The 25,467-nt window shown below is 42.8% G+C and overlaps 1 protein-coding gene across 1 annotated transcript in view; it reads left to right on the forward strand.

Annotated features, from left to right (window-relative positions):
• pcdh15b (protocadherin-related 15b) overlaps positions 1-25,467 on the forward strand; it is an 843,531-nt gene that overhangs the window by 216,406 nt on the left and 601,658 nt on the right. The window contains exons 7-8 of the mRNA XM_068053265.1: positions 17,465-17,584; positions 19,817-19,927. Of these exons, the coding sequence (XP_067909366.1) occupies positions 17,465-17,584; positions 19,817-19,927 (231 nt within the window). The remainder of the gene's footprint in view (positions 1-17,464; positions 17,585-19,816; positions 19,928-25,467) is intronic.

The following is a 25,467-nucleotide window of genomic DNA, read 5'->3' on the forward strand; positions in this document are numbered from 1 at the left end:
GATCTCAATAGTCAGAAAACTGATGGAAAGGAATCTGTAATTAAATTCAAAATGGACAGGTATCTATAAGAAAATACCTTAATAAATAACAGCCTTTGCGACTTTAGAAGTGGTATATTTTGCTTGACTAAGCTCAGACTTTTTCAGCAAGTAACACCCGAATTAATGATCGTAGCAAATATGTTACTTGGCCGCACTTATAGGATTGTGCAATTTTTGGTCTCCATATTACAAAAGGAATAGAGAGGCACTGGTGAAGGTGCAAAAGAAAAGGACTTACAAGTATAATTTCAGAACTGAAAGTTTATAACTACCAAGAAAGACTGGACAGGTTGTTCTTTTTATCTCGAGAAAAGAGAGTCTACAAAATGATTTATAAATGCCAAGTAACTCAGCACATGGCATTCTTAATCAATCATCAGTTATTACTTGCTTTATATATTCAAAGAATGCACATGCAACAGAAAAGATCAGCCACGATCTTATTGAATGGTGGAGCAGGCTCGAAGGGCCGAATGGCCTACTACTGCTCCTAATTCATATGATCGTTTTTTTAGAAAAAGGATTCTGATTGGTTAGCCTTCATGTGCTATCCATTAGGACATTATGCAATGTAGGGAAATCAGAGGAATAGTATTCCTTTCAAGGCTTTTTTTTCATATGCCCACTCATGAATTACTACACTTCAAACGTACTTAATTAATTGTAAGCACTCTGGGATACCCTGAGGTTGTGAAAGGCATTATGTAGATGCAAGTTTGTTCTTTTATTGCCAACTCAAGAACTTAAGCAGTCGATCTACCACAATTGGAAGTAAAGCAGTATATGTATCTAATGGCAACTACATTGTCTGAAGATTTCTGCAGGTGTACACAAACTCGTAAGTACACACAAACTCATAATTAATCGCAGTTATTGTTTTGACTGATCTGAGTTGCACTCTTTGTTGCAAACAAGTACTTGAGGGATTACATTTTTGCAAGGCCTGACCACAGCATTTGCAGCCTCTGTGAGTGCAACCTTTGGTGCCTTCTCTTTTGAAAACTTGTTCACTAGAAGAGCACCTGAAACATGGGAATCTCGTTAAATCCCTTGTGAGCAATTGTTGAACAATGACCAATAACCCTGTCCTATTTGAGTCTGTCTCCAGCCAGCTGCTATTAAAATAAATGGTGACAGACATTATTTCTGTTCTGAGCTGCCAACCCCAGCACTCAAATGCAAGCCAAAAACCTAATGCAGGCTAAAATCTTCATTAAGAGGCACTCTGCAATTTCCTTTTGCTGACTTTTCTGGTGCAAGCACTCCTGAATAAAAGTACTTCCACTGGGTAATGTTTACTCTTAAATAAAAGTGTAACTAAATGCAAATTAAACTGAACCATACAAACCTTTTGAATTATTGGCCCTTGTCTTTACAAAGCCTCTGCCTGTTCTCCATAAAATTATTGATTAGAATGAATATTTACTGCAATATAGGGTTGGGAGTAAAGCTGTTCAACTTTGAAGCCCTTCAAGTAAAAAAATAATCAAACAGAAGGTCTTGGTGATATGTAACAGTATTATTTTAATGAATGCATGCATCAGTCAAGCAGGATAATGAGAAATTAATTTCATAATAAATAAGATTCAAACTGCACAGTTCAAACAAAGCTGTCTCGTCTCTTACTTTATAAATTACATTCAGTGTTTTCAGATGTCAGATGTGGTCTGCCAGCAAAGAAAAATCAAAAAAAGCTACAAATTTGCTGCATGCTTTCACACCTTACATTTTTTGACATTGAAATGTAATTAAAATCTCAAACATAAAATCCTCATTGTCCACAATGACGAGAAAGAATACAGCTTTTCTGATGTGATAAATCAATGCCAGGTTTGGAAACGCAGGGAATTAAAAGGCAAAGCAACAGCACAATTTGTATTTACGTAGCTCGACAGATAATATCTCAAAAATAATATAAACCTATAATTTACTCCGAGCATTATGTTTGACAGATATATTTTCTGTAAATAATTTCATAAGACGTCAGCCTTATCTCCGTAGTAACACTCTTGCTCAGATGGTTGTAGCTTCAAGCCGGCTACAAAATGTGAGCAAATAATCTAAGATGACACTTCAGTGCAATACTGAGGGAGTATCATACTGACTGGGGTGCCATCTTTTGGATCAGATGTCTTCCATTTTGGATGAATCAAAAGATCCCATCACACTTTTTGAAGAAGAACAGGGGAGCTCTACCTGGTATATTCGCCAGCATTTAGCCGTCAACCAACAACGGTAAAAGCAGATTATCTGATCATTTATCCGAGTGCCGTTTATCAGATCTTGCTGTGCGCACATTGGTTGCTGTGTTTGTTTACATTACAATGATGGCTCTGCTTCAGAATTCTTAATTGGTAGTGAAGTGCTTTGGGATGTCCTGAGATCACGGGCTGGATTTTACCAGCCCTCTGAAGATGGGCTGGGCATTTTACGGGAGGCCTCGTAAAATGGTGGCAGAAGGCATCAGGAGGGGAGCCCGATATCACCTCATCGCTATGGAATATTCTTAACAGCGGGAATGACTGAAGGTGGGCAGCCAATTAAACCAATTATTTGGCCAATTATTGGCCACTTCCTGCCCCCACTGGCAGTTTAACGGTGTCGGCACAGGCTCCTGTCACATGGGGAGACCACCAGGTAAACTGTGGTAGCCCCCTAGCAGGTTAGCCGGGGGACGGGGCCTTCCTTTATGGCCACTCCATGGCCCATGGAGGGGCCCCCCACCCGGCAGCAATGACCACCCCTGCAGTTCCAACACCGCTGCTGGAGAGTTCACCCCTTTGATCGCCAGGGCCAGCCTGCCTCGTCCCAGCATCTTAAATAAAAAACTTACCTGGTCTTTGTTGAGGGTGCCTCAACATGGAGACGCCCTCTTCTTCCTGTAGCCTCAGCTGCGGCTCCTCTATTGGTGGGCTGCTGAGCCGCCGGCAGCTCTGAGAGGCGGGTCGCGTCCTCAATTGAACAGTGGTCCCAGTGGTAGTCTCTTAATTAGCTGCTGCTGCTAATATCCCACTTAGGGTCCCGCCGTCTGTCCATGTGGGCTCAGGACCTGCTTTTGGTCCGGCAGTGGGACAATGGGGGACTTCGAAAAATTCCAACCCATGAAAGCTGTTAAATAAATGCAAGTTCTTTCGAGCTTCATTTTATAAGAGCGATATAACACTGACATTTCCTACGTTAGTCACAGATTACCAGCTCCTTGCTTAAAGTGACTGCTGCTTATTTTAACATTGAGCTGGTGTGTTTGTTACATTGAGCTTTTTCACGGCAGATTTGCCATTTAAATGTATCACGCATTTTTACAAAGCTCCTGATGTCGGACTCTGTTTTGTGGGGAGGGGGGTGGGGTGGGGTGCGGGGGCGTGGGGTGGCAGAAGATTGGGACCCAGATCGCTGGGTGACGAGACCCAGATTAAAATATTCATATTGGCAGAATGCATGCATTTAAATAAAATTGACTTCAATCTTACCGTCGAGCCGCGATCTTCTGAGTGGCAGCCAGCTTTCACTATCCCGTCTGGGGAAGCAGGCGCCGCAGTGGTGGGGAAAGGGAGAACTTAAGATTTCTAGTGTTGGGGGAGTTGGGTAATGGGGTCAAATTTGCATTATTAGTGTAGGGGTTGGTGAGAAGGGGTAAAATGTGCACTTTGTTCAGTTTTGGGGGGAGTGGGAAAGATCAAGTGTGTAAAGTGAGGGAGGGCAAATAATGAATTTTATTGTTATTGGGCGGTGGGAAAGGGGTGGCAGATTTTTAATCAGTACAGTGCGGGCGGGGGGTATAGCTGCAAACATTTAAATTATCCAGTGGGGCTTTAAAAATGGCACCAACGCGCACAGGCAGCTGACACTATTGCTGGCGTCATAGATCCCGCCCCCTCCACATGATTGGGGAGGTGTGGCTACTCCGGCATATTATTATGAGCTGCCACAAGAAAAACTGTGGATGTGTGGACCGCCATTTTTATCTCCCGCTGCCACTTTTGGTGGCGGGTGCATAAAATCCAGCCCAGTATTCCAAGCCTTTCCCTTTTCTCATAGAATGTGCTCACAATATTGATTTTAAAGCTTGCCCTGCATCAGTGAATATAGTCAGCTTTGTTCCAACACACACAACTCTAGCAGAACTGTAGCTGAAGTATTTAGGAAGTGCACTGCTGCCTTGCTAAGAATACAAGGCATTATTAACATATTGGCGGTTGATGCCCTTGTGCAATAAAAGATAGTGCATAAATCAAGGATTTTTTTTGCTTCATAACCATCTAGCTGGAATGTGGCTGTTCAGAAAGATTCATGCAGGTCAATGACTGTTTTTCAGAAGCTCACACATCTTTGTTTCAAGGCAAAGAAATGTTATTCATAGAATCATAGAAAGTTTACAGCACAGAAGGAGCCCACTCGGCTCATCATGTTTGATAAATGAGCCACCCAGCCTAATTCCAACATTTGGTCTGTAGCCCTGAAGGTTAAGGCACTTGAGGTGCATATCCAGACACCTTTTAAATGAGTTGATGGTTTCTACCTCTACTATCCTTCCAGGCAGTGAATTCCAGGCCCCTACCACCCTCTGGGATGAAAAGATTGTTCCTCATCTTTCATCTAACTTTCTACCAATCACTTTAAATCTATGTCCCCTAGTCACTGACCTCTCTGCTAAGGTAAATAGACCCTTCACATCCACTCTATCCAGGCCCCTCCCAATTTTGTACATTTCAGTCAAATCTCCCCTCAGCCTGCTTGGACCAAGGAGAACAACCCCAGCCTATCCAGTCTTTCCCCATAGCTGCATTTTTCCAGTCCTGGCGATATCCTCGTAAATCTCCTATGTCCCCTCTCTAGTGCAATTACATCCTTTCTGTAATGAGGTGTCCAGAACTGCACACAATAGTCAAGCTGTGACGTAACCAATGATTTATACAGTTCCAGCATAATTTCCCTGCTCTTATATGCTATCCCTCAGCTAATAAAGGAAAGGATTCCATATGCTGCCTTAACCACCTTATCAACCTGTCCTGCTACATTCGGGAATCTGTGGACATTCACTCCAAGGTCCCTCACTTCTTCTACACCTCTCAGTATTCTGTCATTAATTTTGTATTCCTTTGCCTTGTTTGACCTCCCCAAATGTATCACCACACACTTCTGTGGGTTGAATTCCATTTGCCACATTTCTGTCCACCTGACCAGTCCATTGCAATCTTCCTGCTATCTACCGCTATCCTCCTCCCCATCAACCACACGGCCAATTTTTGTGTCGTCTGCAAACTGCTTGAGCATGCCCCTCCATTTATGTCCAAATCGGTAATATATAGCACAAAAAGCAGGGGATCTAGTACTGAGCCCTGTGAAACGCCAGTGGAAAGAGCCTTCCAGTTGCAAAAACACTCGTCAACAGTTACCCTTTATTTCCTGCCACTGAGCCAATTTTCATAGAGTCACAGAATCGTTACAGTGCAGAAGGGGTCATTCGGCCCATCATGTCTGCACTGGCTCTCTGAAAGAGCAATTCCTTCAGTTCCATTCCCCCGCCTTCTCAGCGTAACCCTGCACATTCTTCTTTTTCATATAACTGAATGCTTCACTTGAACCTGCCTCCACCATGTTCTCAGGCAGCGCATTCCAGACCTTGACCACTCACTGCATTAAAGTTTTTCCACATGTCACTTTTGCTTCTCTTACCAAATACTTAAAATCTGTGCCCTCTCATTTTCGATCCTTCAAGAATGGGAACAGTTTCTCTCTATCTACTTTGTCCAGACGCCTCATGATTTTGAATACTTCTATCAAATCACCTCTCAGCCTTCTCTTCTCCAAGGAAAACAGTCCTAACTTCTCCAATCTATCTTCATAACTGAAATTCCTCTTCCTTGAAACCATTCTCGTGAATCTTTTCTGTACTCTCTCCAATGCCCTCATGTTTTTCCTAAAGTGCTGAGACTGAACTAGTGTCTTATGCAAGTTCAACATAACTTCCTTGTTCTTGTACTCTGTGCCCCTATTAATAAAGCCCAGGATACTGTATGCTTTATTAACCACGCTCTCAACCTGTCCTGCCACCTTCAATGACTTATGCATATACACCTAGGTCCCTCTGCTCCTGCACCCCCTTTGGAATTGTACCCTTTATTTTATATTGTTTATTTTATATTGTATCTCCATATTCTTCCTATTCAGCTTGTATTCAATTTGCTATATTTCCCTGGATCCCATTGGCTTTTATTTTTGAAACCAGTCTGCCCTGTGGGACCTTGTCAAAAGCCTTGCAAAAATCCATGTAGGCCACATCAAATACATTACCCTCATCAATCCTCCTTGTTACTTCTTCAAAAAATTCAATCAAGGTCGTCAGACAAGATCTTCCCTTAAATCCATGCTGACTGTCCTTGATTAATCCATGCCCTTCTAAGTGACAATTTATCCCGTCTCTCAGAATTAATTCCAACTGGCCTGTAATTATTCAGTCTATCCCTCGCTCCTTTTTAAACGAAGGTACAATGTTAGCAGTCCTCAATCCTCTGGCACTATACCTATATCCAATTTTGGCCCATCCAGTATCTGAACTACCTCTTCTGTCACTATGACTTTGGCAGCATCTTCTTCCTTGGTAAAGATGGATGAAAGGCACTCATTTAGTACCTCAGCCATGCCCTCTGCCTTTTTGTGTAGATCCTGTTTTTAATCCGTAATTAGCCCTGCCCCTCCTCTTACTACCCTATTTGCCTAGAGAAGACTTTTGGATTCCCTTTTATTTTAGCTGCTATTCTCTTCTTAAACTCTCTCTTTGCTTCCCTTATTTCCTTTTACACTTCCCCTCTGACCTTTCTATTTTCAGCCTGGTTCTCACTTATATTCTCACCTGCTATCTGTCATTCGCTCTTCTTTTAGTCTTCATCTTACTCTCTATCTCTTTCATCTTTTTTCCAGTCACATAGTTTAATCGTCAGGTTAAAGACACAAGCACGACAAAATAAACAAACACGATAAACCACCAGGAGCCTTCAGAGCCCGGGAGAAGCATCAGCACAATGCCTCTCAAGGTCGAATAGCTAGGAATTTCACAATGCCTTCCTGAGACTTGCTTCGCCACTTCCTCAAGGGGGAATCTGAAAACCACGTACAGGGGAGAGAGGGAGAATGTCCTGGATGCTTCCTAGAGGTACAGGCCCACCTCTCCAACACCTTTTCTGACATTTCTGCGGCAGTAAACGTGACTCCAGGATGGTGTTTTGCCTCCCTGGTGCCAGGATCAAGGATGTCATGGAGAGGCTGAAGGACATTCTTCTGGAGGAGGGTGAACAGCCAGAGGTCGTGGTCCACATTGGTACCAATGACATAGGTAAAAAGGGGGATGAGGTCCTGAAAGCAGATTTTGGGGAGCTAGGAAGGAGATTAAAAAGCAGGACCTCAAAAGCAGTAATCTCAGGCTTACTCCAAGTCCCACATGCAACTGAGCATAGGAATAGGAGAATTGAGTGATTGAACACATGGCTGGAGAACTGGTGCCGGCAGGAGGGCACATGATTTCTGAGACATTGGGACCAGTTCTGGAGCAGGTGGGACCTGTACAAGATGGATGGGTTGCATCTTAGCAGGACTGGGACTAATACCCTCACAGGGAGATTTGCTAGTGCTGCTAGGGAGGGTTTAAACTAAATTGCCAGGGGGATGGGAACTTGATAGGGAGCTCAGATTGGAGGCAAGCAAAACTGGTAACTTGTCTGGGGTGTGGGAACCAGGAGCAAGTATTAGAGAGGAATACCAAGGTGCGCAGAATACTGGGGGAGATAGATAGCACGAGAGTAGGAAATTTTAGGTTATTAGGTGGGGTCAGAGTAAGGGAGAAAGTAATAAAGTCTGAATCAGGGTTGCTATGCATCCATGTGAATGCACGGAGTGTGTTTAATAAGATGGGTGAGGCACAGGCGCAGATTGCTATGTGGAAATATGATATTGTGGCTATAACAGAGACCTGGCTCAAAGAAGGTGTGAAATATTCCTGGATACAAGGTGTTCAGAAAAGTTAGGAAAAGGAAAAAAGGGGGAGGGGTGGCGGTATTGATTAAGGAGAGCATTGCAGTGCTGGAGGGTTCGAGGACAGAACCAATTTGGCTAGAGCTAATGGGAAGGATGCAGAGGAACAAGTTTGCAAGGAAATTACGGAGAGGTGCAAAAATTATAGGGTAGTTATAATGGGGGACTTTAAATATTTAAACATAGAAGGGATAATAAAGGGCAGTTAGGGCCAAGAGTCCCGAGAGTGCGTTCAGGAAAATTTTCTACAGCAGCATGTTGCTAGGCTAGTGAGAAAGGAGGCACTGCTAGACCTGGTTCTTGGGAATGAGATGGGCCAAGTATCTGTAGGAGAGCATTTAGGGGATAGTCATCATTCTATCATAAGGTTTAGGCTGACTATGGAAAAGGACAAAGAGCAATCCAGCATAAGAATAATTAGATGGGTGAAGGCCAACTTCAATGGGGTAAGAATGGAACTGGGGCGAATAAATTGGAGTCAAAAGCTGTTAGGAAAACCAGTAGATGAAAAATGGGCTACTGTCAAAAAAGATATGTTCCCTCGAAGGGGAAAGCTAGGGTAAATAAATCCAGAGCTCCCTGATTGACAGAAGAGGTAGAGATTAAGATGAAGAAGAAAAAATGTGCTTATGACAGATGGCAGGGAGAAAATACTATTGAGAACCAGGCTGAATATAGAAGGTCCAGAGGGGAAGTGAAAAAGCAAATAAGAAAAGCAAAGAGAGGGCATGAAAAGAGACTGGCAGCTAACATTAAAGGAAATCCCAAAGTTTTCTATAGACATATAAATAGTAAAAGGGTGGCAAAAGGAGGAGTGGGGCCAATTAGGGACCATAAAGGGGATTTACACATGGAGGCAGAGGGCATAGCTGAGGTATTAAATGAATACTTTGTACCAAGGAAGAAGATGCAACCCAGCCAAGTTGAAAGAGCAGGTACGTCAGACACCAGAGGGGTTTAAAATTGATAAAGAGGAAGTATTAGATTGGCTGTTTGTACTTAAAGTGGATAAAACACCAGGGCTGGATGAGATGCATCCAAGGATACTGAGGGAAATGAGGGTGGAAATCGCAGAGCACTGACCATAATTTTTCAGTTTTCCTTAGATCGGAGGTGGTGCCAGAGGGCTAGCGAATTGCAAACGTTACACCCTTCTTCAAAAAAGGGTGTAAAGATAAGCCCAGCAACTACAGGCCAGTCAGTTTAACTTCAGTGGTGGGAAAACTTATAGAAAAAATAATTTGGGACAAAATCAATAGTCACATGGACAAATGAGAGTTAATTAAGGAAAGCCAGCATGGATTTCTTAAGGGAAAATCATGTTTCACTAACTTGCTGGAGTTTTTTGAGGAGGTAACAGTGAGGGTTGATGAGGGCAATGCTGTTGATGTTGTGTACATGGACTTTCAAAAGGCATTTCATACGGTGCCACACAGTAGACTTGTGAGCAAACTTGTAGCTCATGGAATAAAAGGGACGGTAGCAATATGGATACAAAATTGGCTGAGTGACAGTAAACAAAAAGTAGTGGTTAATGGACGTTTTTCGTGCTGGAGAAAAGTTTGTAGTGGAGTTCCCCAAGGATCACTGTTGGGACCCTTACTTTTTCTGATATGTATTACTGACCTAGATCTTGGTGTTCAGGGCACAAGTTCAAAGTTTGCAGATGATACGAAACTTGGAAGCATTGTGAACTGTGAAGAGGATAGTGTAGAACTTCAAAAAGAACATAGACAAGCTGGTGGAATGGGCAGACAGATGGCAGATGAGGTTCAATGCAGAGAAATGTAAGTGATTCATTTTTGTAGGAAGAACATGGAGAGCCAATATAAAATAAAGGGTACAAATCTAAAGTGGATGCAGGAGCAGAGGGACCTGGGTGCATATGTGCATAAGTCATTGAAGGTGGCAGCACAGGTTGAGAGAGTGGTGAATAAAGCATATATTATCCTGGGCTTTATTCAAAGGGGCATAGAATACAGGAGCAGGGAAGTCATTTTGAACTTGTAAGACACTAGTTCGGCCTCAGCTGAAGTATTATGTCCAATTCTGGGCGCCACACTTGAGGAAAGATGTGAGGGCATTGGAGAGAGTACAGAAAAGATTCATCAGAATGGTTCCAGGGATGAGGAATTTCAGTTATTAGTTTAGTTTAGAGATACAGCACTGAAACAGGCCCTTCGGCCCACCGAGTCTGTGCCGACCATCAACCACCCGTTTACACTAATCCTACATTCCTATCACATCCCCACCTATCCCTATATATTTCCCTGCCATCTACCTATACTAGGGGCAATTTCTAATGGCCAATTTACCTATCAACCTGCAAGTCTTTGGCATGTGGGAGGAAACCGGAGCACCCGGAGGAAACCCACGCAGACACAGGGAGAACTTGCAAACTCCACACAGGCAGTACCCGGAATTGAACCCGGGTCGCTGGAGCTGTGAGGCTGCGGTGCTAACCACTGCGCCACTGTGCCGCCCATTATGAAGTTATGAAGATAGATTGGAGAAGTTAGGACTGTTCTCCTCAGAGAAGAGAAGGCTGAGAGGTGATTTGATAGAGGTATTCAAAATCATGAGGCATCTGGACAGAGTAGATAGAGAGAAACTGTTCCCACTCATGAAAGGATGGAGAATGAGAGGGCACAGACATGAAGTATTTGGTAAGAGAAGCAAAAGTGACATGAGGAAAAACGTTTTCACACATTGAGTGGTTAAGGTTTGGAATGTGCTGCCTGAGAACATGGTGGAGGCAGGTTCAATTGAAGCATTCAAAATGAATTAGACAGTTATATGAAAAAGAAGAATGTGCAGGGTTACAGGGAGAAGGTAGGGGAGTGGAATTGTGGGAGTTGCTCTTTCAGAGAGCTGGTCCGGACATGATGGGCTGAATGGCCTCCTTCTGCGCTGTAACAATTCTGTGATTCTGTGATTCTCTCTGCCCTTTACACTATTATTTTTTCAGACTATATTGGGATAATTAAAGACCCTGGTTATTACTACTCTAAAGTTCTTGCAACTTTCTGTAATTTCTCAAATTTGCTCCTCTACATCATTCCCGCCAGTTGGTGGCCTCTAGAATACATCCAGCAGTGTAATGGTATCTCTATCGTTTCTTAACTCTAACCAAATAGATTCTCTCCTGTTTTTGAGCTAGGTCTCTGTTATCACCACAATATCAAATTTCCATGTGCTTATTTGTGCTTCCAGCTCACCAAACTTCTTTACCACACTTTGTGCATTTACATACATGAACTGTATGCCAGAATTAGATCTTACTGTTTTCCCTCTTAGGCTGACCCGATGTAATACTTAACACTAATATTTAAATAGTTGTTTGGTAGTACAAAACTTGAGTATTGCTGAAATTAGAGACATGTGGTCGAAGCTTGTTGTCTTGCACTCATCAGGACCATCCTAAAGAATACCAATGTAAGGGAAAACAACAACTTTACACTGTATGAGAAAAGAGTGCTGATTGGTTGGCAAGTGAACTCTGATTGTTAGAGGCGTTGCCATGGAGAATACACCAGTTTATCTCAAATTACCCAGGAAGGGTAATGTATCCCAAAAATGTGAGCAACATGTGAAGTTAGCTGTTTCAGACTGTTACTGTGTAGTAGCAACACGTGCGGTGCTGTCAAGCCAAAAAGATGTCCTGCCTATCACACAAATGAGTAATGTGATATATGAATTTCAATGCCAGTGTGATGCTAGATATATAGGCCATACGTTCCAAAGATTGGCAGATAGTATCAAACAACATGTCCCTTCTGCTGTTCGCAACGGGCAAGGTACAGGCCATACGCAGCCAGCCCGTGCTTGAAAAACTCAAAACACAGTGTCCAACATCAGATGTGATTCTGCGATTGGACAACATTTGCTAAAAAATTCTTAGTGTGCTAAGAATTACACTGACAACCGATTTAAGATTGTCAGTCGAGCTCGCAGTGTGGCACATTTGCGTGTACTGATAGCTAGATATATTAATACACAGGACCCTGTTCTTTGCAGACAGAAAGAACATGTACAAACATTGTGTCTGTTTCAGCTAAACAAAATAAGTGACAGCCATTTGCTGGTTCATTCCTCAGGAAAATACCTTGACCAATCAGAGTCAAGCTGCTTGGTTTAAATTTCAAACAAAGCTTGGCAGTTAACTGTCAGTCACCATGGACTGGTGCATTCTTCATGGCAACGCCTCTAGCAATCAGAGTTCACTTGCTAACCAATCATCACTCTTCTCATTCAGTAAAAAGTTGTTGTTTTCCCTTATGTTGGTATTCTTGCGTATTGTCCTGATGAGTGCAAGACAAAAAGCTTCGACAACATGTCTCTATTTTCAGCAATACCTTACTATTACTTACTCGAGAACTATGTCTCTCACAATCCTTTGTGCATCTTGTTTCTCGTTTCTAATGCTACGTCCTGGTTGCCACCGCATCCCCCCCCCCCCTCCACCACTGCCAAATTAGCGTAAACCCTCTCACATAGCGACCTAGGCTGGTATCTCTCAGTGATTCCCTAATGAACAGAGTTAGTGTGTTGGCTGGCTTAATGATTTTTCAAGGAGCCTGTTGGGATTTGATGGCATCAATTGCCTGTGGGCACTGCATCTGATCCAGCTATGTTCATTGCTGTTTCCCTGTCTAGTCTTGCATGTTATTCAGCACAGCTACTGTCCTATGTATAGAGACCTTTGATGATCGGCATCTGGCATCATCATGAGAGCCAACCACCCAAACCATGATTGCTACATGCATGCTCTGTTGCAGGACAAACCTCAAAATTATCAGTAGGAATATATATAGCACCTATTAAAGCATTCGTGGGAGATACTCTCTCAGTGCCATATTACTGAAGGCTTCTATTGAAAATATGACTGGCCTTGCCATATACTCCATGACAGATTACAATGCAGACAACTGTGGATGACTGCACAGATCTGGGTGGGAGGGTGGCCCCCTGAAATTGCAATGTGTGTTCTGCAAAGTCACAGAATCACAGAAATGTTACAGGACAGAAGGTGGCCATTCGGCCCATCATGTCAGCATCGACTCTCCAAGTGAGCAATTCACTTAGTGCCATTCCCCAGCCTTCTCCCGATAACCCATGCACATTCTCCCTTTCCAGGTAACTATCTAATTCCATTTAGAATGCCTCAATTGAACCTGCCTCTGCCACAGTCTCTGGCAGTGCATTCCAGGTCCTAACCACTCACTATGTGAAAATGTTTTTCCTCATGTAGCCATTTCTTCTTTTGCCAATTACTTTAAATCTGTGCTCTCTCGTTCTTGATCCTTTCATGAGTGGGAACAGTTTCTCCCTATCTACTGTGTCCAGACCCCTCATGATTTTGAATACCTCCATCAAACCTCCTCTTAGCCTTCTCTCCTCCAAGGAAAACAGTCCCAACTTCTCCAATCTATCTTCGTAAAGTTTCTCATTCTTGGAACCATTCTCATGAATCTTTTCTGCACTCTTTCCAATACCTTGATGTATTTTCTTAAATCTGGTGCCCAGAACTAGATGCAATATTCTAGCTGAGGCCAAACTAGTGTTGTGTACAAGTTCAACATAATCTCCTTGCTCCTGTACTCTATGCCCTTATTAATAAAGCCCAGGATACTGTATGCTTTATTGACTGCTCTCTCAACCTGTCCTGCCACCTTCAATGACTTATGCACATATACACTCAGGTCCTTCTGCTCCTGCACTCCCTTTAGAGTTATACCCTTTATTTTATATTGTCTCTTCATGTTCCTCCTACCAAAATGAATCACTTCACCTTTCTCTACATTGAACTTCATCTACCACTTGTCTGCGCATTCCACCAGCTTGTCTATGTTCATTTGAAGTTCTATACTATCCTCCTCACAGTTCCCCATGCTTCCAAGTTTCATATCATCCACAAATTTTGAAATTGTACACCAAGGTCTAAGCCATTAATGTATATCATGAAGATCAAGAGTCCCAACACTGACACCTGGGGAACTCCACTACAAACCTTCCTCCAGTTCCAAAAACATCCATTAACCACTGTCACTCAGCCAATTTTGTATGCCTGTTGCTACTGTCCCTTTTATTTCGTGAGCTATAACTTTGCTGACAAGTCTGCTGTGTGGCATTTTATCAAATGCCTTCTGGAAGTCCATGTACACCACATCAAAAGCATTGCCCCCATCAATCTTCTCGGTTATCCCTTCAAAAAACTCCAGAAAGTTAGTTAAACACGATTTTCTCTTAACAAATCCATGCTGGCTTTCCTTAATTAACCTGCATTTGTCCGTGTGACTATTAATTTTGTCCCGAATTATTGCTTCTAGAAGTTTCCCCACCACCAACATTGTCCTGTAGTTTCTAAGCTTATCTTTACAGCCTTTTTTTGAACAAGGGTGTAACATTTGCAGTTTTCCAGTCCTCTGGCACCACCCCTGAGTCGAAGGAAGATTGGAAAATTATGGCCAGTGCCTCCACAATTTCTACTCTCACTTCCCTCAGTGTCCTTCGATGCATCTCATCCCGTCCTAGTGCTTTATCAACTTAAGTAGAGACAGCCTATTTAATACCTCCCCCTGATCAATTTTAAATACTTCTAGTGTATTAATTACTTCCTTTTTCATGTAATTTATTTGGGTAATTCTGATCAAAGTGCATTTTCTGTTTGCAAATAAGGCCTGTGAGATCTGGATCCTCAAGTGCTGCAGCATAGCCAATAACTAGATGAGATCTCTGCTCACCAGGTGCTGTTCCTTGCGTAGCTAAACACCTTAGATCGCTTGGTCGAATCCTGTGGTCCTTTATCTAATTAATATCTACATTGACTCAGGTGTTTTTGTAGCAGTCCAGTTGCTGGTGGTGCATGATCTTGATATGTGAACTTACTCAGATCTACTACCTGATGGCTCACTCTACTGTCCATTCAATTGAAAAATGAAGAGAGTAACTTTACAGATGTTGATGCACTGAAGCAGCTTGCAGCAGCATTATCATTGCATGCTCAAGCTGAGCATGTGCCTTTGAGACTGAATTAAAGTAGACACTATAAACTCGAGTATTATATTACTGGCCAGCACTTCCAGGATATCTTCCAGTTTTGTTTTCTCCATTCACACGGTGCTTTCTTGCTAATGATTTCCAAAGTTACAATTTCCATGTAATTGTGTGGTCTGTATTTATTGGTTATATTGCCAGTGTGAAACTGTTCAGATCTTGAAACTGTTGAAGGTAATCATGTTCTGTAGATAGAATAGTATTCAGAATTGAAAATACATAGAGCACTGAAAATGTCAGGGACAATACATAAGAAGTTTACAGAGAATTGACATCAACTTGCTAGGTTTATTTATAACCACTGAATGTCAAATTGACTTTCTGAATTCTTCTTGTAAATGGCAGTTTCCAAGAACGTAGGGTTATAACGTACTTATTCCCTTCAGGATTGCACCTTTCCTATACAAAAACTTGTCAGTCATTGCTTCCTTGGGTCATTTCTTGGCAGTGATATACTTGTTAATTTCCTCATACTGTTTTTCATTGGCAAGCAATTCAGGATGAGGTGTTTGTCAAAGTTGACTTTCTTTCATGTGCAGTCATGTCAGGCGCAGATTAATATTACTGGCTTCAATATTACTGGATTTCTTCAGGTCTGACACTGGGATGCTCTCCTGCACACTTTATTTAACCAAGGTCAATCCCTTGCCTTGATGATAATGGTAGAGTGAGGGATATGCCAGGTCATGAGGTTACAGATTGTGGCTGAATACAGTTCTGTTGCTGCTGAAGCTCCCCAGCACCTCATGGATGCCCAGTTTTGAGCTGCCAGATCTGCTCTCAATCTATCCCATTTAGCACTGTGGTCGTGCCATACAACACAATGGAGGGTATTCTCCATGTGAAGACAGGACTTTGTTTTCACAAGGACTGTGCAGTGGTCACTCCTATCAATACTGTCATGGACAGATGCATCTGCAACAGGTAGATGGTGAGGACAAGGTCTAGCAGGTTTTTCCCTCTTGTTGGTTCCCTCACCACCTGCCGCAGGCTCAGTCTGCCAGATATGTCCTTCAGGACTCTGCCAGCTTGGTTAGTAGTGGTGCTTCCGAGCCTCTCTTGGTGATGGACATCAAAGTTACCCATCCAGAGTACATTCTCTGCCATACCCATACCCCAACTGATTTCTTCAGCTACAGCCTTGTGAAGCAGGCTTCCTACCCAAAAAGCTTCTATTCTGTCAATCAGGTTGCCTGTGAGTGAGAACCAGACAGAAAAAAAATTAAAGGAACTTTACAGTTATTCCAGCATCCTCTAGGCCCTGCATGGAACCCTCGGGCTAAAATCCAGGCCATAGAAATCAAATGACATTCACTGGGCCTCCTGTCTCCTTTACTCCTCCCAATTAATCAGATTGTCCTCGCAGATGCTACTTCAAAGCTTATCTTGCTCTCAAGATGATTATTGCATGTTCCAGCACATTACTTTTCCTGTTACATAATCCTTAGACCTTGGGCTATCTCACATCAAGGAAGTAGAGTAAAGCTATGCAAATGGTAAAAATGTATGAGCATTCTAGTATATCTCCTCTGTCATTGCGGACATTCAATTTTCTGGCCCTAACTATCACTTGGCTACCTTCCTGATGTCCTGCTGACCCTATCAATGTGCCTACTTCCACCAGCCTCCTCCTTTTGTACTTTTTCCCTATGCCCTTTTCGTTCCCCATTTTCTCACCCTCCTCCTATGATCTATTTCTATTTCTCTTTTTACTGCATTTCTCTTTCTCTCTACTTAAGTGTCAGCCTTGATTCAGTATAAGCATTCTTGCTTCTGTATTGGAAAGTCTTGGGTTTGATTTCCAGAGACTTGAGTAAGTAATCCAGGCTGACACTTTAATGCAGTATAAGGCAGTGCTACATCATTGGCGGTCCCTTTATTTCAGATAATGCAACTTGGTTCTCTAATGTATTGTGAACTTTACATATATCATAATCCTCCTTTTTCTGACTCATTTTAACCTCTGTATTAGTCATCCAGGGACCTCTAGCTTTGGATGCCCTTCCTTTCCCCCTCATAGGAATGTGTCTATTCTGCACTTTGATGTATACTCAAAACATGTCCTCTTTGAAAACCGCTCCTATCAATTTTTGATGCCAATTCACGTGGAACAGATCTCTGTTTCTATATATGAAATAGAATAAATAAATTCCAGCTATGCTCAAGCAGTTGCATATCTCCAGGTTTGGGTATAGTTAATAGTTTTCAATGTGTTCTTGCCTTGCAATGCTCTTCAGACATATCCCCATTCATATTTTGTGTTATCAGAAAATGATTGGTGCGAAACATTTGATGTCTATATGAATTGTTAATATTGTGTTTTTTTTCCTTTTTGTAGTTGACACCAGTTGGAACAACTATTTTTACTGGCTTCTCTGGAAAAAATGGAGCAGCTGACATAGATGATGGTCCTAATGGACAGATTGAATATGTTATTCAATATAATCCAAATGATCCAGTATGTATCACATAGCGGGTTTATTTCTTTTCTCCAAAAATCTACTCTTAGTTGAAGTTAAATATCTAGCAGGAAACTGCACAACATGACATGGAGTCCTGCACTTAGGTTAGAGTTTTCTGTGGCTTTGTTTGGGAGCAGAACTTCCACCCACTCGACATAAGACCATTGATGTGGACAGGGTAGGTTTGAGGGCGGGGACTCCATACACGAGGAATTCTTTCATCCGCAGCTTGCAGAATCTGGTGTACTTTGGGTATACTGATTGAGATGAGGCATAATGGCCTAATAGTCAAAGTGGGTATCACCTAGTGGTGAAGGGAATGAGACAGGCCCAGGGTAGATCCATGGTCCGCAGTCCAGAAGAGGAGGTAAAGGTGTACAGAGCCACAGGTTGGCATTTCTAGGAGGTGGCACTGAGGGGTCAGCTAGCACCTGCACCAATTGCTGCAATTTACAGCCTCCTGGGACAGCAGGCCACTCAAGTTGCCAGATGTTGCCCTACTGGCACAGGTCCCTGCTGGCACCATGCAAATAAGGAGGTCTTCTTGCTGACCTCTCATATTCTAGTGGGGTCAGTGGCAATACTCCCTCGAAGCTGTGCAGCAACTTAAAGGTTTCCTTGCAGACTGCGCATAAGTTAGCCCCTTTATGTTACCGCACTTGCATAGTCACGCAAAAAAATGTAAAGGGCTGTTCAGTGAAATATATCACCTCTGCACGCCACAAAAAAATTGGAGGGAACCTTGGTCAGTGGTGGTGGTCACAGTCACAGGTACAATCCTGGCATAATTACAAATCTTTATAGTCACTGGTTATGCTTCAGCTGGAATATTGTGTTCATTCTGGTCATCACGTTATAGGAAGAATGTAAATGCCTTAGAGAGGGTGCAGAGGAGATTTACTCGAATGGTACCGGGGATGAGTGACTTCAGTTATGTGGAGTGAATGCTGGGATGGTTCTCCTTATTTCAGAGAAAGAGATCTTAATGAAGGGAGAACCTGTTTCTACTGGCAGGCAGGTCAATGCTAATTTAAGATATTTGGCAAAAGAACCAAAGGGGATACGAGGAGACATTTGTTTACACAGTGAGTTGTTACGATCTGGAATGGATGACTTGAAAGGTTGGTAGAAACAGATTCAAAGGTAACTTTCAAAAGGAAATTTTATATATATTTGAAAAGGGAAATATTACAGGGCGATGAGGAAGAAGTTGAGCAGCGGGACTAATTGAAAAGTTCTTTAAAAGAACTCGCACAGGCATGATGGGCCAAATGGTCACATCCTAGGCTGTCAGGTTTGATGATAATAATCAGGATTACATCCCCAAATAATTCCTCCCTATCAAGAAGAGAATCTAAAGCTAGAATCAAAAGCCAGAGCCCTATACTAGTATCTATATTTGATGATTTTCATGTGGAATTTCGTCAGGGAGTCTCCCAAATCAAGTGGCGTAACTTCACCAGAAACCTTGGATGGACGCATAAACATGCTTCTGCCAATCTTGCACCAAAGTTAGACAGGACAGTCGTGCGAAACCCCAAGGAAATCCCGGTGTTTGTCCTTGAACATTTGTCAGGCTTTTCTTAAGTTTTCACTATTTAAATATTTTCATAGCTGACTTTTCTTTTAACGCAACTCCAGGAAATGAAATTCATGGCAAAGAACCAGCATTGCAGACTTAAAATCTGGCTCTTGTCTCTTTATTTTCAGAACTGAAATGCAAGTGTACCTTTAGAATTGAGTTGATTGCATTGTTTTATTTCCCAATAAAGATATATAATTTAAAAAAATATTTTAAGCCTGTCTGCAGTTCATTCCAAGTTAGTTATTTTTCTAATTCTGTGAATAGGAATCCTTTTTTAAATAGAAATATATTAAAAAGGCATCCAGTCCTTACAATTTTCGTCAATCTTGATTTTAAATATCAATTTTTTTTTAAGCAACTTGCTGGTTAGTTGTAATAAATGCCCGGTTTTGCCGTGCAGCTTTCATATGTTGAGCTATGCCAAAAATTAATGTACAAGATACCCGTCTTACCATGTTGATAAAATGCTGTATTTTAGGGTTAATTAAATCACTAATAAAGTATCTGATTGTATGAAGTGATGGAATTATATTTTGTGAAACGTTAAAGGACAGTATATTGAACTAATTTGTTGTTGGTGTAGCTGAATAACATTTGACAGCAGCAAAATAAAAACATTGAACTGGTTTCTTTGTGTTCATAGGAATCCAGTCGGACATTTGACATTCCGCTCACATTATCAGGAGCTGTGGTTTTAAGGAGAAGGCTAAATTATGAAGAGAAAACTCGTTACTATGTCATTGTTCAAGCCAATGTAAGACATTTATTTTGAAGAATTTCAATCACTCAGGTTATACTTGCATTGTAGCAATTGCATACTGTTCAGTGGATTGGAAACTTGCTGAAAGCAGCACTCAGAAATGTGGTATAACTTTTGTGCGCAGTTTATTTGATGTTGTCAGACGACCCAATGTTAAATTATTGCCTAAAAGCTTCAGAATCCCAAGCAACTTTTAGCAAATATACTTTGATAAGTAATTGTGAAGCAGTAATTACTGTTTTCTTTGACTAAACAAAGCAATTTCTGATAGCAGAAAATAAGTATCGCAGTGTATAGAATTCTTGAAGTACTTTCAAGATTTCCATCGAACCATTTTAACTGACGTATTTAATTGAGAATGATTGTGCTTTGAAATATGGTTCATGTATATGATTCACATTTTTACAAATTCCAAAAACAATTTTCAGAACAACATAAATTGTAGTGCCAATGTGAGCCAGAGTTTATCATTTCTCAACTTATATGAAGGAGTCTTCTGAAAATATAATTGAGTTTAAAATGTGTAATGCATATAATTTTGGACATTATCACCTTCAAACATTATTTAACTGTAAACGGTCAGAGCTTTAAAAAAATTGAACAATAATAATACATAGCTTTACAGCTGGTGGATTTCCACAGTATTATTTGTGGATTCCTCACCTCCAGCAATAGGCTGGATTTAGTGGAGCAGGCAGGGCTCCTGGCACTGGGCCAAAAAGGCGGTAGGACACCCGCCCCGACCACTCAGTGCCCCCCACAGCTCTATTTGATGGTGCTTGGGCAATTAACAGCCTAGCATGGGGATACCCATCCCTATAAAGACTCCAAGAGCTACTGGCCAAGCAGAGGGTCGGCAGCTCAGTAGTATCGGCAGCGCAACTGGGAGCGATGGCCACTGCCTGTACCTTGGAACTAGGCCCAGCGCTGGAGACCCAGATGCAAGGGGCTGGATTTTATGGGCACCCCTGAGGCAGGGTCAGAGGCAAGCGGACCCATAGAATCGTGATGGGGAGCTGCCCCATCACCAGGTGATTTTCCTGGATGTGGGATAGGCCGCCGCCGACCTTCCGGCCCAGAGGTCAATTGAGGCCCTTAAGCGGTTTATTAACGGCCACTTAAGGGCCACTTCCCCCTGCTGCTGGGATTTAACCAGCCACAGGGGCCCTCCACTACATGGGGAGATTGCCTTGTAAAACGAGGCGCCCACCCTGCAAGTTTGGGAAGGCGGGTCCTTCTTCCAGGGGCAACCTGTAGTCCACAGAGGGCCCCGGCCAGAAAACAATGTACTGCCCAGAACCCCCTCCCCTTGGATTTTACAACCAGCCCCCAACACCCACCCACTCCCACCACCCCAAACTTGGGCCTTCTGGCCTGGCCCCGGCGACCCCGCCTCACTTACATAAGGTCCGGGGTTCCTGCCCTGGATCTCTGCAGTACCGGCAGTGGCCACCACTCAAGGTGGACAGCGACCCCAGCGACGGAAACTTTGCCTCCAGACCAACCGAGGATCACACCGTGGTCGGAGATGGGGGCATGAAAAGTGCTAGGTGCGGTTCTGCCCATATTTCGGCCCGGTGCCAGGGGCCCCGTCTCCTCCACAAAATCCAGCCCAAGGTATGTGTGGCGGGGTTGCCGAGGCCAGTCCAGCAGGCTTCGGCAGTGGGGCAAGGAAGGGTGGGCATTGAGTGCAGGGGGAGGAGTCTTCAGGGAGGTGAGTTGTTTTCTGCTGAGGTCCCTCTGTGGGCCACAGGAGGCCCTCCGCCCCACCCCCGGGAAGCCTGCAGGGAGGTCGCTTCATTTTACTGGGCGACCTCCCCACATGGCAGTGGCCCTCCCGCCCCTATTGCTGGCTTAATTTCAGTGGCAACAGGAAGAGCCCCTTAAGTGGCTGATAATAGGCCTCTTAAAGGCCTCAGTTGGTCTCCGGGCAGGTGGCCGTCGTCGGTCTATCGCGCCTCTGACTTTATTACGGTGTGACAGGAAGACAATAGTCCCTCCGCCTCCACGCCCACCCCCCCACCCCTCCTCCCGTCGCAATTCTCTGGGCCTCCTAGCCTGTCTCTGGGGGGCCTATTAAATATAGCCCAATAAGGGTGAGGAGCTGATGGACTACTTTGTCACTAAGAGTGAGACCACCTGATCAGCTGCCCTCTGCAAGTTCCCTCCCTTTCACTAGCCCACCAGGCCAAACTTCCTTGAAAGCTTCCCCACCCCCCACCTTAGCCCTTAATTCACACCTTTCTCTAGCTTCTCTCATCTCCCAATATGAGCTCATCTTGTCCATGAAACCGTCCCTCCCCTTCTGCTCCCTGTACCCTATTCCCATTAACTTGCTGACCACTCAACTTCCTTTCCAGGCCACCATGGTAATTGATATTGTTAATGGTTCTTTCTATTTAGGTGTTGTCTCTCTCTCTCCTTCTGCTATCATCACCCCTCACCTCAAAAACCAACCCTTGACCCCACCATCCTTGCAAACTACTGCTCCATCTCCAACATCCCTTTCCTCTCCAAAGTCCTTTGGAGTTGTCACCTCCCAAATATAAGATTTGATCAAGGGCCACAAATTACCCAAAAGAATTAAAGAGCTACTCGTGGTTAAAAGCAGTTTATGAGCACTGACAGTTTCAAATGCAACACATAATCAAAATAGACATATTAGGACCCATAACAAGTGAGAAGGTTTACCAGTTTTGGATCAAATGGATGAATGATGAGGCAGAACAGATGATCCTTGTTTTTTGAGGTGATGATCTCTTCCGTCGTCTCTCAAGCTGGCTGAGGTGTTAAGCTGAAGCTAGCATGGATCCAGCTTGGGAAGCCCTCCTTTGCCGCCTGAATTTCTTCTTCTTAACTGCCCATTTATATACCTGATTTTAGGGACCGGTGGATACCTCATGTCAATCATTCATTTAATTACTTTTGCCCATTCAATTGTCCAATTACCAGGGAATAGATACTCAAGGTGGACCCCTCCTACCCTAGTCCCCAGCTACATGAGATCATTCCTTTGCTTACCTCTGGTATGAACATCTTGTTGCCTTCTTTCAAACAATTTGTTTAGGTATGTGAATCATGAGATTCTCTATCAGGCTCAGTTATACTTACACAAATGCCTGTTTCTACACTGTGGACATGGCCAGATAACAGGCCCTTGTGAAAAACCTTATTCATCATGACCAGCACTGTTCTGTATTGGCTCAGGTAGACTGCTAAAGAAGCTCTTTTAGCTGGAGAAACGTGCTTTTTATGATTCTTTCAGACCATTATTTTTAACAATTCCCCACTTTGCAAAGGGAATATCCTTATTGACTTCTCACAATCAGCTCATGACTAATCTAGCAATTTCTAAGTTATTGGACTGGTCTGGTGAAAGTATTTTCATAGGTGTCCATCACTCACTAAATTGGGTATCTGAGTGCCTTCGATGTCAGTCAAGCTTTTTTGTACCTGATTCAATAGCAAACTTCCACACATAGCATAGGCCTGGAAGATTGATCCTTACTTTCCTTAGATTCTTTAATTATTTCATTAATTTTGTCTTGGAATTCTTGGAAATTCTGTACTATATCTAGTGTTGATTGGATCCTCCCTTATTCATATAGTCAAAATTCCCTTTAGTTGTTCTCTCATAGCCACATATTCATTCTCCCAATCCTCACTTTCTTCTGATGAAGGGTCACTGATCTGAAACGTTAACTCTGCTTCTCTCTCCACAGATGCTGCTAGACCTGTTGAGCATTTTCAACATTTCTTGTTTGTGTTTCAGATTTCCAGCATCTGCAGTATTTTGCTTTTATTACCTCACTTTCTTGTACTTTGATTTAGAGATACAGCACTGAAACAGGCCCTTCAGCCCACCGAGTCTGTGCCGACCATTAACCACCCATTTATACTAATCCTACACTAATCCCATATTCCTACCACATCCTCACCTGTCCCTATATTCCCCTACCACCTACCTATACTAGGGGCAATTTATAATGGCCAATTTACCTACCAACCTGCAAGTCTTTTGGCTGTGGGAGGAAACCGGAGCACTCGGAGGAAACCCACGCAGACACAGGGAGAACTTGCAAACTCCACACAGGCAGTACCCAGAATTGAACCCAGGTCGCTGGAGCTGTGAGGCTGCGGTGCTAACCACTGCGCCGCCCCTCTTTGTTCTGTACCTTTTATCATTTACTTTTACCTTATAATGCTGCTCATCCTGTGGGGAGAAAATTCATCACTATCTTTTCTAGCACTCCTTTCAACAAAGTCCTTAACTATTTGTTGTGCCATTTTGCTGTGGAATATCTCATTGGTGTGGTTACACAAGACTTTTGGCATTTGAATTGCTGGCAGATTAAATATCACCAGGACAATTTCATATCTAACATTATTGTATAGACTCTCATGGGTAAGGGTTACTACTAAACCGTTATCGGGACCCGCAGTTATTTCAGGGCAGGATCTTCTTCCCTCATCCCATGCCTCATTGTTGTTCTTTACCATTCTTTCTTTCTGCAGTCCATGAATGGAGTGATATGCGCAGAACTTGTTTAACATAATTTTCAGAGTATGGTTTCCTTTTGTCACAACCCAAGATGACTGTGGGTGGTGAGAAATGTGGAGTTTATGTGAAATACCCATTATCTGTTGTAGCTTGGTAAAAATATGGCCAATAAAATGTGATCCCTGATCACTGTCTACATGTGTTGGCACTCCCCACCTGCAGGTCCCTTCAGTTAATAGTATAGCAATCAGGTGGAGGGCATTAATTCGGGTTTCACTTCAGCACATATAAAGAGACACTTACTGAAACTGTGGTGTGGTTGAGTTAGGAGATGTATGCTTCTAATGATTCACTCTGTAAATAAATGTTAGATTGCTGGTACGACCGAGGCAGGTGGAGTGCACTGTCTTTCTCTAGTTCCACTTTTCTACGGGTCACAACAATGTTTACCCATTTACCGATATGGTCAATCATATGCTCTACTCTTTATTCCAGAATAAAATGCACCAAACAGGTTTCTTTAATAAAAAACAAAATTATCAGTTTGTTATAAAACAGGACTTATCCAGTAAAGAAACAAAGCATTAACATACAGTTTGAAATATGAATGTAAATAGATATTCCCTTCTAGATACCCAACACACACACAGCCATACACCAGTTGGATTACAAAAAATGTTCTTTGCAGAGGCCTTTTACAAAAAAAAACTTGTTAATTCTCAAAGGAAAGAGAGACGATATGGAAGGATATCAATTGTAAAGCCTGGCTACCCGACCCGAACCCAATGAGACTACATGTGTCGGGTTCAGGTCAGGTCTATATTCTGAGTCCAGCATTTGGGCTCGGCTCTGGTTGGGTTGGACAGTGCTGCTTCCAGGAAGTCATGGGATCAGGTGTACTCATGATTTTCCACAACTCCATCTGCAGGACTAGTCTGCTGCCGGTCAGGTCGGGTACAAAAAAATTAAAGGACTCAAGCCCGGGTCAAGTTTTAAATTTATACCCGAGCCAGGCCTTAATCAGTTGCCCTTT

Source organism: Heterodontus francisci, chromosome 20, assembly GCF_036365525.1.
Source record: "Heterodontus francisci isolate sHetFra1 chromosome 20, sHetFra1.hap1, whole genome shotgun sequence".
Classification (NCBI taxonomy): Eukaryota; Metazoa; Chordata; class Chondrichthyes; order Heterodontiformes; family Heterodontidae; genus Heterodontus; species Heterodontus francisci.